The sequence below is a fragment of the Otolemur garnettii genome, unplaced genomic scaffold (genome assembly GCF_000181295.1).
Source record: "Otolemur garnettii isolate 467f Iridium unplaced genomic scaffold, OtoGar3 scaffold00006, whole genome shotgun sequence".
Classification (NCBI taxonomy): Eukaryota; Metazoa; Chordata; class Mammalia; order Primates; family Galagidae; genus Otolemur; species Otolemur garnettii.
In genome coordinates this window covers 35,461,485-35,477,827 of record NW_003852401.1, presented here as the reverse complement: position 1 = coordinate 35,477,827, position 16,343 = coordinate 35,461,485, and the positions used below count along the sequence as shown (strand labels likewise).

The window sequence follows — 16,343 nt, the reverse complement described above, 5'->3', positions numbered from 1 at the left end:
CCAAGTAGCTGGGACTACCGGTGCCTGTCACAACGCCCAGCTATTTTTTGGTTGTAGTCATCATTGTTATTTGGCAGGCCCGGGCTGGATTTGAACCCGCCAGCTCTGGTGTATGTGGCTGGCTCCTTAGCTGCTTGAGCTACAGGCACTGAGCCATGTCATACATATTTCTATTTACAATTCTAGCCCTGAACACTGAAAAGATAAATATGTAGATAAAAAGGCAAAATATTATTTTCTAAAGGAATATCAAAATATTTCTATTATAAAAACTTTGAACAGTAAAAATCTCTTCTTAATGGTGTATATAAGTCCCAAACCACCAAATATGATCTATTATACATTTTTAAAACTCACAAACACATACATGATGGTTTTATGATGGTTATATTGCAATCAAGTAATAATTACTTTACTCGTGAAACATAATTTAGCTGATATAAATACATTAAATTAAATAATACATCTTTTTTAAAAGAACCATCTAAATGGCCTGAAATGTAAGTAAGTTAGATATTAGGAGGGTACATGTGATCAAAGTTATCCACATAGAGTAAGAAATAAAAATTCCACAAGAGATCTCATAGCAAATAAAACAATAAAGAGAAAAATCACCGGTAAGATGGTAATGGTACGTTGAATTCATTTTCAGGTGAAGCAGTTCCCAATAAGGTACCCCCTTCATAAACATAGAATGGGACTGAAAAATGATTTCTAATCTGGGAAAGAAAAAGAAATAATATTCAGTATCATTAATCAAAGAATATAAAGATATTTAAAAACTATGTCTATCTAAATATCCTATCAAAGGCGCTATCAGGCAATATTCATCATACTTATATAAACTGTAAAAGAAACTAATATATAATTATTTATTCTAAAAATTAAAAGGAAATGGGGCAGCACCTATGGCTCAGTGAGTAGGGCGCCGGCCCCATATACTGAGGGTGGTGGGTTCAAACCCTGCCCCGGCCAAACTGCAACAACAAAAATATAGCCGGGCATTGTGGCAAACGCCTGTAGTCCCAGCTACTTGGGAGGCTGAGGCAAGAGAATCGTCTAAGCCGAAGAGCTGGAGTTTGCTGTGAGCTGTAATGCCACGGCACTCTACCAAGGGCAATAAAGTGAGACTCTGTCTCTAAACCCTCTCCCCCGCCCAAAATAAAAGGGAATGTTTCACAGTTTAAGTATCAAAAACAAAAATTTTGAGAATCCTAGAGGGGAATCAGATCATATGGTCCTGCCTTTGGGATTGGAACTAATTTGTTTAGAGAAATGTTTTTGTTTAGACAAGAGCAGTAGAAAAAAATATCTAGCAAAAAAATATATCAAATTTTTAAATACTTAAATGAAAAAAATAAAAGATAGGGTGGTGCCCGTGGCTCAAAGGAGTAGGACGCAGGCCTCATTTGCCGGAGGTGGCGGGTTCAAGCCTAGCCCCAGGCAAAAAAAAAAAAAAATGCAAGGGGGAAAAAAAAAAAAAAAGAAAAAAGAAACCACAGGCTGGGAAATGTCTGTAGTATTTTCAACAGACACTTTATAACCAGTACTCACACAAAAATCCTAAAAATCATTAAGAACGTTGCAATCAAAAAGAAAAAGAAAGTTGCAAGCAAGAGGAAAACAGAAACAATATTAACAGGTAATTCTGTTTTCCACAGAACAGAAAAACTAAATGGCCAATAAAGAGAAGGAAAGATGCTCAATTTTTCTAGTAATCAAAAAATACATATTAATACTACAGTATATCTTTTTATACCAACAAACTACAAAAAACAATCAAGTCTGCATTTTACAAGGGTACAAGTTAAATCCACTAAGTGCAGAATATAAATGTCTTAACACAATACTAAGAAAATGCAGTGAAGGCTATGTTAACCAGTTTGATGGAAGTATTTCAAATTGTATATAACACCAGCACATTGTACCCCATAATTTCATTAATGTACACAGCTATGATTTAATTAAAAAAAACAACCTTAAGCACTTAGGGCTGCTCTCAGAAAACCCATGTTGGGACATTGAGGCAGTCACCAGCCAGCTCTTCAATATAAAGGACTTCTCTTTAAAAAGAACAATAAAGTCTTCTAATATTGACAGTTGAAAACGTAGTGAACAGGAACTTTCATACATTGTTCACAGAATGCAAACTTATAATTCTGAAGGATAATTTGACAAAAACTTAATAACAAATGAAAATGCTTCCTAGCAATTCTGCTCCTAGTTACATACTGGGAGAAATATTTATACATGTACATTCATTCATGGTCACTACATTCATTCCAGGCATTCATGTTCACTATAGCACTGATTTTATTATTTAAAAAATGAAATGAAAACAACCTCAAGAACAGAGAAACAATTAAAAAGATTTTCTTCTAGTTGATATATTCATGTAACAAATATTAAAATAATGATCTCTATGTATCAATATATGATTATATCCCCTAAATAATACATGAAATCAGAACATAACAAAGTAAGGTGAGTAATACAGTTTTTATATAAGACACTAAAAATAAAGCAAGTATATATTTTATGGACACAGGTAATAGTTTTAAAAACATGGGACTAGAAATATATACACCATGTCACCGAACTGATCATATTATACCTCTGGGAAGAAGGGAAGAGAGGGTGGACTGAGAGGGAAGCAAAATAGCTGACTTCAAGTTCATCTATATCTTATTTTCTTAAAAAATTTTTTAAAGGTTAACATTTGTTTAATTCTGTCATGGATAAAGAAGTCCATCTTATAATAAACTTCTCAAAATAAACAAGAGAATTGAATAATGTCTCTTAATAAAGAAATTCATACCAAACCAATAACTAATGTGCAGAGTATTCAATAACAGATATTATTTATAAGTTTTATAATCACATTTTTGATTATAAATATAATTTCAAATAAATTTCACATCAACTTATTGCTGATATAAATGGAACCCATTAGGACATACATTCTCAACAGTGACCAGAAAGTGAAGTTGTTACCACAGTTTGATTCTACTTCCTTTGTTTTCCCTATCAAATTTAGTGTGGAAAAAGTTGGGTGGAAACAGGGTATAAACTAGTGATTTGAAGTCTGAAGACAAGTCAAAGGTCTGGAAAAAGAAATAGGACCAAGCCTGGAAAGATAAAGGAGGCAGGGAAAAGGATAGCAACTATCCATACAAAAGCAACTTTATCCTGCTGGGACAATTCCTAAAGTTTATGATCACACCACTGCAGTGAACAGCTAAATAAACATGGATGTCGAGGTGAATCAAATCGGAGCTAAATCATGCTACTTACTAGGTGTGTGACTTTGGGCAAATTTTATTTTCAAAAATACCATTTTTCCAGACCACTAAAAAGGGATGAAGTCATAACATCACTTTCAATGTGCTGTGCTTTGTTTTATTGTGCTTTGCAGATACTTTGCATTTTTTGTAAATTAAAGGTCTGTGGAAACCCTCCATCAAGTAACTCTACTGGCATCATTTTTCCGACAGCCTGTGCTCACTTTACTGGTTATTTCTCAGTATGTAAAGGATTTTCATTATCTTTATATCTAGTATGGTGATCTGTGACTTTACCCACATAAGATAGTGAACTTAAATCAATAAATGTGTGTGTTCTGCCTACTCCCTCAGTTGAATCTTATCCTTCCTATTTCCCTCTCCTCAGGCTTTCCTATTCACTGAGACAAAATAATATTGAAATTAGGCCAATTAATAATACTCCAAAGGCTTCTAAGTGTTCAAGTGAAAGGAAGAGTTGCACTTTTAAGTCAAAAGCTGAGATAGGCCGAAAATAGGCCTCTGGTGTCAAACAGTTAACCAAGCTGTGATTACAAGGAAAATATCCTTGATGGAAATTAAAAATGCTACTCCAATGAACACGCAGATGATGAGAAAACAGAACCACCTTATGGCTGATACAGTGAAATTTTTAGTGATCTTGATAGAAGATCAAACAGCCATAACATCGCCTAAGCCAAAGCCTAATCCAGGGAAGGCCTTAACTTCCTCAATTTTATGAAGCCTGAGAAGTGAGGGAGCTGCAGAAGAAAAGTGGAAGGTAGCAGAGGTTCATGAGGTTTGAGGAAAGAAGCCATCTCTGTAATATGAAAATGCCAAGTGAAGCAGCAAGTCCTGATGTAGAAGCTTCAGCACGTTATCCAGAAGATCTAGCTAAGATCCTTGATATGGGTGACTTTCAAATCACCTGATTTTCAACGTGGAAGATGATGCCATCTAGGAATTTCATAAGTAGATGTAAGTAGAGAGAAGTCAATGCCTAGCTTAAAAGCTGCTGTCAGAATCTAATGCAGCTGGTGACTTGAAGTTGAAGCCAATGTCCCATTCCAAAAATCATAGGGCCCTTAAGAAGCATGCTAAATCTACTCTGTTTGGGCTCTATAAATGGAGCAGCAACTCCTGGATGACAGACAGATCATCTGTTTAGAGCACAATTTACTGAATATCTTAAGGCCCCCTGTGGAGATGTACTGCTCAGATAAAAAGATCCCTTTCAAATATTACTATTCATTGACAATGTACTCAGTTGCCCACGCGCTCTGATGGAGATGTACATGGAGATTAATGATGTCTTCATGCCAGCTATCACACCTATTCCAAAGCCTGTCAATCAGGGAATAATTTCATTAAAGATAATCCATTTTGTGAGGCTGAAGCTGCCATAGATAGTGGTTCCTCTAAACCAGTGGTTCTCAACCTTCCCAATGCCTCGACCCTTTAATACAGTTCTTCATGTTGTGGTGACCCCCAACCATACAATTATTTTCGTTGCTACTTCCTAACTGTAGTTTTGCTGCTGTTATGAATTGTAATGTAAATATCTGATATGCAGGATGTATTTTCATTGTTACAAAGGGGTCACGATCCACAGTTTGCCCATATCCTTTAACTGCTGCTAAAGGATATGGGCAAAGTAAACTGAAACCCTTCTGGAAAAAAACATGGCGTTCTAGACGCCATTAAGAATACGTCCAATTCATGGGAGGTTAAAATATCAGTATTAACAGGAGTTTGAAAGAAGCTGATTTCAACTCTAATAGATGACTTTGAGGGGTTCAAGACTTCAGTGGAGAAAGTAAATGCAGATGTGGTAGAAACAGCAAGAGAATTAGAAGTAGAGCCTGATGACAGAACTAAATTGCTGCCTTCTCACAGTAGAACTTCAAGGACAGGTGCTGCTTCTCAGGGAAGAGCAGAGAAAGTGGTTTCTTGAGATGGAACGTATTCCTGGTGAAGATACCATGACTACTGATGAAATGACATCAAAGGACTTAGAATACTACATACATTTAGCTGATAAAGCAGTGGCAGAGTTTGAGAGGAGTGGTTCCATTTTTGAAAGAGATGTACTGTTGGTAGAATGCTGTCAAATAGCATTACATGCTACAGAGAAATCTTCTGTGAAAGGAAGAGTCAAGTGAAGGGTCAAACTCCTTTGTTGTTCTACTTTATGAAATTCTTGTAGCCATCACAACCCTCAATGTCTCCCTAATCCTGATCAGTAAGCAGCCATCAATATAAAGGTAAGTCCCTCTACCAGCAAAAGGGTCACATATGACTTACTGAAGGCTCTGATGATCATTACTATTTTTTAGCAATAATGTATTTCTGATTGAGGTATGTACATTTTTTTAGACATAATGACATTTGGTACTTAACAGACCACAGGACAGTGCTGAAATCACTTTTATGTGTACTGGGAAGCCAAAAACATTTTAAGACTTGCTTTACTGAAACATTTGCTTTACTATGGTTGAGAACTATATCCACATTATCTCCAAGGCATGCCTATTTGAGAACATTTAATAAACACAAAAAAATGCAACAAGAAAACTGTAAGTCATTACTATGTCCACATAGTATAAACAACCTTTTGGTGATTATCCCTAAAATCTTTTACTTCTCTGTAAATAAAAACACTGTATTTTGTAAAACGAGACTAGAAGTTATTTATACGTTGTTGTGTAACCTTCTGAACCGAATGTCTCAACATTTACCTATGATATTAAGAATTCCTTCTTATTTGCAATAGTTCTGTAGTGTTCCTGACTAACTCTCATAGATATACAGCTTATCTCTAACTTTCAATAATATTAAAAACTATGAATAATATCTTGGAGGTCTTAATTGGATTGTCTGCCAGAAGAGGTAATACGTAAATTATAGACAATGAAATGTTATAAGTAGCTAATAAACTTGTTTTAAATAAATCAAAATCTTCTTATGGTCACTGCTCCAAAAAAAAAAAAAAATCACATCTGAGTTAATTTACACTTTCCAATAAAAAACTAAGTAAAAACATATCTCAGTCTAATCATTTAACTTCGTAGGGCTTTAATTTCTTCACATGTAAGAGAGAATCAATACCATATCCATAATTTCTTTAAAGATTAGATGAGAGATAGTATGGAAAGTATTTAATCCAGTGAGTAGTATATAAGGCAAAAAGATAATGTTATACTAATTATTACATTATCAGAAAAACCTCCAAACACTTAAATTTATCTTTAAGATGGATAACAACAAATTATTTAGTGAAATTATTTTTTTATTACAACCTTTGTATATCTTACCAAAATCTATTTTTAAAAAAGTATGCCAATTCATAAAACATGCTACAACCAAGAATTTGGTAAATGAATAATCTTAATTTCTTAATTCTACAAAAAATGTTTGCTCTACATATTTGAAACAATACAAATGTTTTCACTTCTATAAATAGAACCTACAGCAAACGCAAAATTAATGTTTAACTACTTAATCAAGCTATAAAATATTCACCAGTAATGTATAAAGCTGATAGTTACCCTTTAAAATAGTTAAGTATAAACCAAAAATAAGAGACAGAATTTCCGTTTTTAGTTATGCTGGAATAAAAGGATCCAGATATACCTTTCCCACCTTACACAGATAAAGAGGGGGAAAATAACAAACACATTACACAACAGTTTTTAGGCACTGGACAACAGGCAGCATATGTCAAGAAACAAAAACAAGCTAAGTCCTATAACTAACAGTTTGCTGCCTGTAAAGTTTCCAGTCTGCTGTGTGAAGAGAGGGAAGTCAACAAGCAGAAGAGCCAGATCTGAAAATCTGGGGAAACCAATGTGGCTGAAATGCACAGCTCACTGTACTGGAGAGCAGAGCCCTAGGTGGAGACGGGAATGTTGTACTGCGAGAGAACTCCTGAGAATTGAGAAGACTGTCCCTTCTCCCCAATACTTTACTTGAATACTGATCAGCACATGTATATCCTACCTAAGACTTAGTAAAGAGAAACAAATCTGATGCTAACACATATAGTGGTTCCTTTTCCTACCAACCAAAATTTTAAAACCTTGTATACTATAGAGCTACAGTCCCCAACCCCCAGGCCTAAGGACTGATACTGCACAGGAGGTGAGCTGCAGCTGTGCAAAGCTTCCTCTGTCACTGTCTCCCACCATCCCCAGATGGGACTGTCTAGTTCAACAGAAAGAACTGAAATGAGAAAACAGATAAATCTATTTTTGCAGCTGAATATGTATGTCAACACTCCTCTGCCAATGAGAGAACAAGTAAACAGAAAATAAATATTAAAGATCTGAAAAAGACTGTAAGCCAACTTGACATATTTAACATTTATAGAATATTCCAACAACAGAACATACATTCCTTTCAAATGTACACAGAAATTTTACGGAGACCATATTCTGAGTCCTAAAGGAATTTGCCATAAATTCTTAAGGCCGTTAAGTCATACAATGTATTTTTTTCCTAACTAAAGTAGAATTAGAAATCAATAATAGATCCCTATATAAAGTCCCTAAATATTTGTGATTATCTTCAATAATACAATTCTAAATAACCCATGGATCAAGGAAAAAATTTAAGAGAAGTTATAAAGTATTATGCACTGAATATGAAAAAACAACATGTAAGAATATGTGAGATACTATAAGAAAAATCCTTGAGGAAATTTATAACACTAAACACCTATATTAGAAGAGACAGGTTGTAAATCAATGGTCTCAAATACCACCTTAAGAAAGCAGGAAAAAAGTTAACCAGAGTAAAGCAAATAATAATGATCAAAGTGAAAGCTAATAAAGCGGAAAATGGAAAAATAATAAGGGAAAATCAATAAAATCAAAGCTGTTCAGGCTCACACCTGTAATCCTAGCATTCTGGGAGGCTGAGGCAGGTAGAGTGAGCTCAGAAGTTTGAGACTAGTCTCAGCAAGAGTGAGAAACCATCTCTACTAAAAAACCAGAAAAAAACTGAGGAAAGAGGATCACTTGAACCCAAGAGTTTAAGGTTGCTGTGAGATGTGATGATGCCTAGGGTGCCAAAAAAATTAAAAAATTAAAAAATTTAAAAAAAAATAAGAGGCTGTGCCTGTGGCTCAGTGGGTAGGGTGCTGGCCCCATATACTGAGGGTGGCGGGTTTGAACTTGACCCCAGCCAAACTGCAACAAAAACAGCCAGGCATTGTGGCAGGCGCCTGTAGTCCCAGCTGCTCAGGAAGCTGAGGCGAGAGAATCACCTAAGCCCAGGAGTTGGAGGTTGCTGTGAGCTGTGATGTCACAGCACTCTACCAAGGGCAATAGGGTAGGACTCTGTCTCTAAAATAAATAAATAAATAAATAAATAAAACCAAAGCTGATTCTTTAGGATCAATAAACGGATAAAACCTAGCCAAAGTATCAGGAGAAATTGTAGAAGATACACATCAGCAATATCAGGAACAAAAAAAAGGACAGCACTACAAATTTATACAATGTTAAAATAAATGTTATAAACAATTTAAGGTCAAAAACTTTGTAAACTTACATGAAATGAACAAATGTCATGAAAGACACAGAATTATTAGATGAGGTTACTCCAAAGTAATATGTAACCTGAATAGCCTTATATCCATTACATAAGTTGAAATGGCAAGATTTTAAAATGTTCCCCCAGGCCGGGCACAGTGGCTCACACCTTTAATCCTAGCACTCTGGGAGGCCAAGGTGAGTGGATTGCTTGAGCTCAGGAGTTTGAGACCAGCCTGAGCAGCAAAAATGAGACCCCCATCTCTACTAAAAATAGAAAAATTAGCTGGGTATTGACAGGGGTACCAGTAGTCCCAGCTACTTGGGAGGCTGAGGCCAGAAGATCTCCTGAGCCCAAGAGTTTGAGGTTGCTGTGAACTATGATGATGCCACAGTGACAGAGTGCGTCTCTGTCTCAAAAACAAAAAAATCTTCCCTCTAGACATTAAAACTCTAAACCAATAGCTTCCCATGAATATAAATGCAAAACTCTAAACAAAATATTAACAAATCAAATCCAACAATATAATGAAAAGTTAATAACATTTCATGATCAAGTGAGATTTATCCTGAGAAAGCAAAGATGATCTAATACCTCAGAAAAAATCAATGTAATTTATCATACTAACAAATTTTAAAAACAAACCATCTTAATAATAGAAAAAGCATTTGACAAGATCCATTATGGATTAAAAAACTCTCAGTACTCTAGGAACCAAACAAGTATTTTAAACCTGAAAAAAGGCACTACAAAAAGATTACAACTCAAATTATCCTTAATGGTGAATAGGTGAACCAGGCAAAAAATGGGCTCTTAGCACTTCTATTCAAATTTATTTGGTTCCAGTCAGTATAACAGGCAATAAAAATAATATAAAATACATACAAATTGGAAAAGAAGTAAAAATGTCTTTATTTGCAAACATAACTAAATCTATAAAATTCTATTAGAATATGTGAGTATAAGTTTGCGAAGTTTTGTTAATAAGTTGTATTTCTAAATACTAGCAACGAATAATCAGAATTTTAAAAGCAAGCCAATTTTAGGTTGAGTGTGTTAGTTCATGCCTGTAATCCCAGCACTTGGAGAGTTGAATCCAGAGGATGACTTGAGGCCAGGAGAGACCAGACCAGCCTCATCTCTACAAAAACAAAAATTAGCTAAGCATGATGGCACACACCTATAATCCAAGCTACTTGTGAGGCTGAGGTGAAAGGACTGCATGAGACCAGGAGCTTTAGGCTGCAATGAACTGTGATCACACCAATGCACTCTAGCTTGGGAGACAGAGTGAGATTCCATCTCAAAAACACAACAAAAACAAATAAAAACCCCCCAAACAAGCCAATTTTATCCAAATTTTTGATAAAACTGATAACCTGATTCTCAAATTTAAATGATGGTAGATTGTATAGTTTTTAGTCTGTGTAGTTAATTTAATTTGCTCTTTGTATGGCAGATCGCTCCGCCAAGATATTTGAATACTGTGTTTTATTAAATGAAAAGGACCTAAAATCTAAAATCCTTTGGATAAATTCATATGGAAAAATATACTCAATCCTTAACCTCACACCATATATAAAGATTCACTCAAAATGGGTATGTGGTATATCCATATAATAGATTACTACTCAGCAACGACATGTAGCTGCATGTAACAACGCATGTAACAACACGGATACATGGAAGTTGATACATACATATAAACTTGTGCCGAGTGAAAGAAGCCAAACTATCTTTTCTCCACTGATTTTTATTCATATAAAGTTCTAGACTGTATAACTACTATACAATGACAACAGGTCAATGGATGCCTAGGAATGGGAAAGTGGAAAGATTAGAACAATTTTTTAAGTAATAAATTTGTTTATTACCTTGAATGTGATGATGGTTTCACAAGTGTATTTTTAGGTCAAAACTTAATCAATTTTAAATACATACAGTTTATTGTACATTGTGTCCCAAAAGTTGTCATACATAAGGAAAATGGGGAATTGTGGCTAAATGTGCATTTACAAAATATTCAATACAAAATCTTACAAAATATTTAATATGTTAGCTACCTGTTTGTAAAATTTTGTAATGAATATTTTGTAAATAAAGGCACATTCAGCTATAAGTCCCCATGTTCCCTATGTATGGTGCCTTTAGGGACACCCTGTATGTACATACCTCAATAAAGCTGTAAATTTTTTTTCTATAATTTTAAATTCTCTAATCAAAGAGAAAGAATGCATAGGTATTAATAAAGACCTAAAACAAAATACTGATGAACACTTCATTACTAGAAGATTTTACAAAATAGTCTTGTTAAAAATTACAAGTATATTGAACAAAATCCTACCACTGTCATATCAGAGTAGGGCAATTGCTAGTGATGAGTCTTCTTTTTGAGATTAGCTGCATTTCCATAAGAATTTATATTCTTTTGGTACTAATATACTTTAGTTTTTTTATTAGCACACAGGTATACATAATAGGATGTCCCCCCAAATTGATCATTTCATACCTGTACTGGGGAGCGAACTGTTATCTTCTTACTTCCTTCCACTGTATCAATCTGACAAACAATAGATCTTTCAACTCCAGACTCTCTGTGCCTCACAGAGTATAAACGTCGTCCCACTTTTGTTAAAGGAATCTTATCGGCAGTAGAGTGATTAACAGGTGCTAAATTAAATGAATATGTTTGGAAGTTTTTATTATAATTCACAACATTAATTTGAAGTATATGATGAGAAATGTCAGATGATTATCTTAAACTTATAAATAATAGGGCAACGCCTGTGGCTCAAAGGAGTAGGGCGCCGGCCCTATATGCTGGAGGTGGCGGGTTCAAACCTGGCCCTGGCCAAAAACTGCAAAAAAAATTTTTATAAATAATAGTAACTGAGGTCTTTGGATATAATCCATACAAAATGATACTTTAAGAAGCCACCATATATTTCCCTAGTAGTCACAAAAAACTTGAAAGCATTTTATAAGAAAAAAATTTTTTTCTGAAAAAAATATTATTCAAGAGTTCAGTGGGTGGCACCTGTGGCTCAAAGGAGTAGGCTGCTGGCCCCATATACTGGAGGTGGCGGGTTCAAACCTGGCCCTGGCCAAAAACTGCAAAAAAAAAAAAAAAAAAGAGTTCAAGCTAAGACAATAATAGTAACCTTTCAAAAATAACTTAGTAAGGCAAGGAATTATGAAGCCTAACACCGATCTCTGGCTTGCTATCTTAACAATCACAGCTTAAAACCTTCAGGCAGACGTTGGCAAATAACAAGGTAGGTGTAACTTTTGAGTTTTAATTTTTCCAATGGCTTGTGTCACTTTTCAGTTATATCTTGGATTTGATAAAACACATGTTCTATTGGGGATAAAATTACCTATTTGTATATATTTTATTCACCATCCCCATTCCTTAAAACATTAGTTCAAAAACAAAGAGAGGTAAAATTGATCAGAACAATTCACCGACAATGCCATGACAGCACCTGGAACACCTGTTATACATTATTTCCTAACTAGAAGAATGCACCAGCTATGTTTTAGTAGCCTGCCTCCTCCCTATGTCTAATGCCTTTCAAATAATGCCCTTCTCAATAACTATTTAAATGCCAGAGTAAAAGTGGAGTGGATGTGGCTTTGGAATGATTTAACTTCACAATGACTAGGTATTAAGATAATTATATTTCATCTCTTTTTTTTTTGAGACGGAGCCTCAAGCTATTCCCCTCGGTAGAGTGCCATGGCATCACGCTCACAGCAACCTCCAACTCCTGGGCTCAAGCGAGTCTCCTGTCTCCGCCTCCCAAGTAGCTGGGACCACAGGCGCCCGCCACAACGCCTGGCCATTTTTTGGTTGCAGCCATCATTGTTGTTTGGCGGGCCAGAGCTAGGGATTCGAACCCGCCACCTTAGGTGTATGTGGCTGGCGCCTTAGCTGCTTGAGCCACAGGCGCCGAGCCTATTTCATCTCTTAAAAATAAAAAACTCTGGGAAACAGAAAAGACAAAGGAAAAAACTTCCACCTCAATAGGCAGAACATAAAAAACGCTTACAAATCCTAAAAACATTAAAAACGCACCATTTTAAAATACAATTTCAATTCATTCTTCAGTCTTAAAAAATTGATGGAATAATATCAAGTTATACCACATATAATTAAAACTACTACCACCAACACCTAAATATCTATGGCCTGTAAAAGCTGAGTGAAGATGAAATCTAATACAGGGTGGCCATAAAGTTCGGGTGCAATTTATTTATGGCCACGCTGTGTTTTCCTTCCCTACAACAAAGCAGTGGATAAAGAAAAAGAATTTTTAAAAAGAGGTTTAGTGCCAAGAGCAACCAGATCACTGCAAAGGGGAAAAAACCGTTCCCAATCTGCTAGGAAAAAGATTAAAAAAAAGAAAAAAAAAACTTCTGTAAAATAACACTAATGAGTAAAACAACATGTAAAGTGTAGTTTAAAACAAATTATAGCCCCAGAAAGGTAATAAATCACTTACTGAGAAGAATGAAGAAGAGTTTGCTGCTTAGGCTAGTCATTGCATTGAAATGATCATTGTCCTTCGTTCGAACATAATCCATACTTAAACTCTCTCCATTTTTCAACATATATGATTTTGCCACAGGAACATTAAGTATGCTAAAAGAATCACTTGGTGAAACAGAAATATTAAGTCCAAGAGAATTGAAGATAATAAACGGTGCTAGATCCCTTATGAAGACAGCTTTAGATCCAGTGGCAGCTTCTGTAAATGCCTAATGAGGAAGAATTATCTTAGATAGAACAAAATGTAGAAAACTAAAGGGCAAACAGAACACTAATGCACATATGACAAATAACAAAGTAGCAATCTTATTATTCAATAAACAGATCAACTCAGACTACATGTAATTATCTCAACATTTAAAGTTTCAAATTTCTCTTCTTACCTTGACTAAATTATTTAACATTACAAGACCACATTTGGATAATGTAATGTTTAACTGGTCTTTTGAATAGAAACTGATGACAGTTTTATATTCTGGCACTTTGTAGTTTTCTTCTTCAGTTTCTGACTCAACAAGGGTCTTTTTTGCTTTCTTTTTAATCTATAATGATAAATTATAGAAATATAAAAAAAATTATTCTTAGGAAAACAAAATAACGTCCTGCATAGTAAAAACAAAATTTAGACAAATCCCAATGGTAACATTAAACAGAGCTAAAAATTTTATCTGTTCTACTGTCTTACTGAAGTTATTTGTATATCAGCCAATTAAAGTCACTGCAGACAGGAAGAGTATTAGAGGAAAAAGTCACCCACGAGTGGGGAACAGTGGCTCACACCTGTAATCCCAGCACTTGGGGAAACCAAGGCAAGAAGATTACTTGAGATCAAGAGTCAGAGATAAGCCAAAGCAACACAGTGAGACTTTGTATATAAAATTTATTTTTAAGTAGCCAAGCATGGTATGTGCCTATAGTCCTAGCTGCTCAGGAGGCTGAGGCAGTTAGGATACTTGAGCCCAGAAGTCTGAGGCTGCGGTGAACTATGACTGCACCAATGTGCGCCAGCCTGGGCAACAAAGCAAGACTTTTAAAAATGCAACAAACTGAAAAACAAAACAAAACAACCATATCTCATCTGCAGTGATAGTAAAATGATAGGTACAATTTAGACATAAAAGAAACCCTTAAAATTGTATCATGTGGCATCTGAATGTAATTTAAAAGCACATACTTCATGGCAACATGGAAAGAGAAATGTAATTTAGTCTACTGGTCATGCTAATAAATAGAGAAACCTTACAAAGTCAGACAAGAGCAGCAGGACCTCATTGTAAACCTAGGACTAATAATCAATGCCATTTTTTAAGATTAATAGATCCCTTGACCAGTATAATCTGACCTAAAACCACCAAAGGAATTCTTTTATTAAAATTGTTCATCTAAAATATCTGGAAAATTAAATTAAATGACCTTAATATAAAAATGCTGGACATGCCAAGCTGCCTTTGTCATTACTTTAAGCCCCTAAAAATTTGTCTGCAGTTTGAATTATTATTAGGCAGGAGACATGTTCATAATTCTGCAGCTTCTTGCTTCAGAAGCACAATTTTTCTAAAGGCCTTGATTCTCATAATTACATAAAGTCACAATATATGTTTTAAAAATAGTAATATACATTCTATCTATGTACCAGCCTATCTATCCATCTATCTTTGTAGTGTTCACCCTTCTGAGGACAAAGGAAACTTGGGATGGACAATAAACTACAAGTCAACGAGAGAAGCATTATAACATAGCGTTTAAAAATTGGGACTCTGCAGCTGGATTCACTTCCACTTTGTAGCTACCACTATTTTAGAGAACTCTAACCTCTCTGGTCTCAGTTTCTTCACATGTTAAAATAAGGATAAAAACTCTTCCTCAGAGTCCTGCCCTGCTGTCAAGGTTAAAAACAAGATACATTTTTTAGAACAATGACTGGTTACACGATTATTTGTATTAGAACCACACACTGCATAGGTCTGGGACTACTCAGAGGTCAAACGGGGAAGCATGTAGATAAGGCTTATGATGATGAAACCTGAACTTTGTTGTCATTGAAATTCAAGTGTCTAGTGTGTAACTGAGAGGTAAATATCAATGTTTGAAATTTCAGATTTTAAACACATTTTGATGAGAAATGTTAATCAAGGGGGAAGCTATGCATGTGTTGGGGAAGTAAGTATATGAAAATCTCTGTACCTTCTTCTTAATTTTTCTGTGAGTCTAAATCTGTCCTAAAAAAATAAAGCCTTTAAAATATACACACAAACACAACACATATACATACCTTAATTCCAAGATTCCATGGTCTAAAATCCTCAGTTTGATCAATTTCTAAGGGCTCAAGCAAAGGCTCCCACACACCAAACATTTCATTATAATAATGCACCTGTAAGAGAGAATTTGTAAGTTTTTAAAGGAAATACTCTGAGATTTCATCAAAGGATCTTCCATGCTGGAGTGTTACCCATCACCACGTATTTGGGCCCTGCCATTTCTTCTGTGTGAAAACCAGTCTACATGGCTCTCAGTAGCTTCCTATATAAGCACTCCCTCAGCATTTTTCTCACCTGGCTAACTTCATAATCCATTATTTGCACTTCACAGTTTAGTCCAGATAAAACCCTTTTTTTAAAAGCATCTTGCTCTGACTTCCAGGCTAGGCTATGCATTAAGCTCTGTGTTTTGTCGACACATACATGTTATTATTGACATTTTAAACCTGTCTGTCTATTTTCACTGACTGAAATCCCTTGAAGGCAAGTACCGTATGAGTGAATACATCACTGATAAGTAAGTAAACACTATTCAATGACTGTTTACTTATTTGAATACTCTGAATTTCTTGGACATCCTAGATCAAATCATCTGCAAAATATACAGAATGCTAACCAAAATCTGCAAATATGAAACCTTGGCACAGTCAGTTTCATCTCTATCAGTACCTAACTCTGTATCAACACATTTAAATAACAGTGTATACATTTTCA

General features: G+C 35.1%; 1 protein-coding gene across 3 annotated transcripts in view; it reads right to left on the bottom strand.

The window, feature by feature from the left end:
* Positions 1-16,343, bottom strand: part of VPS13A (vacuolar protein sorting 13 homolog A) — a 223,662-nt gene that overhangs the window by 73,711 nt on the left and 133,608 nt on the right. For all 3 annotated transcript variants that reach the window (XM_003782963.1, XM_003782964.1, XM_023508036.1), the window contains exons 42-46: positions 15,641-15,742; positions 13,752-13,910; positions 13,322-13,577; positions 11,326-11,486; positions 616-719 (exon numbers count right to left, since the gene is read on the bottom strand). In XM_003782963.1, coding sequence (XP_003783011.1) covers positions 616-719; positions 11,326-11,486; positions 13,322-13,577; positions 13,752-13,910; positions 15,641-15,742 — 782 coding nt within the window. The remainder of the gene's footprint in view (positions 1-615; positions 720-11,325; positions 11,487-13,321; positions 13,578-13,751; positions 13,911-15,640; positions 15,743-16,343) is intronic.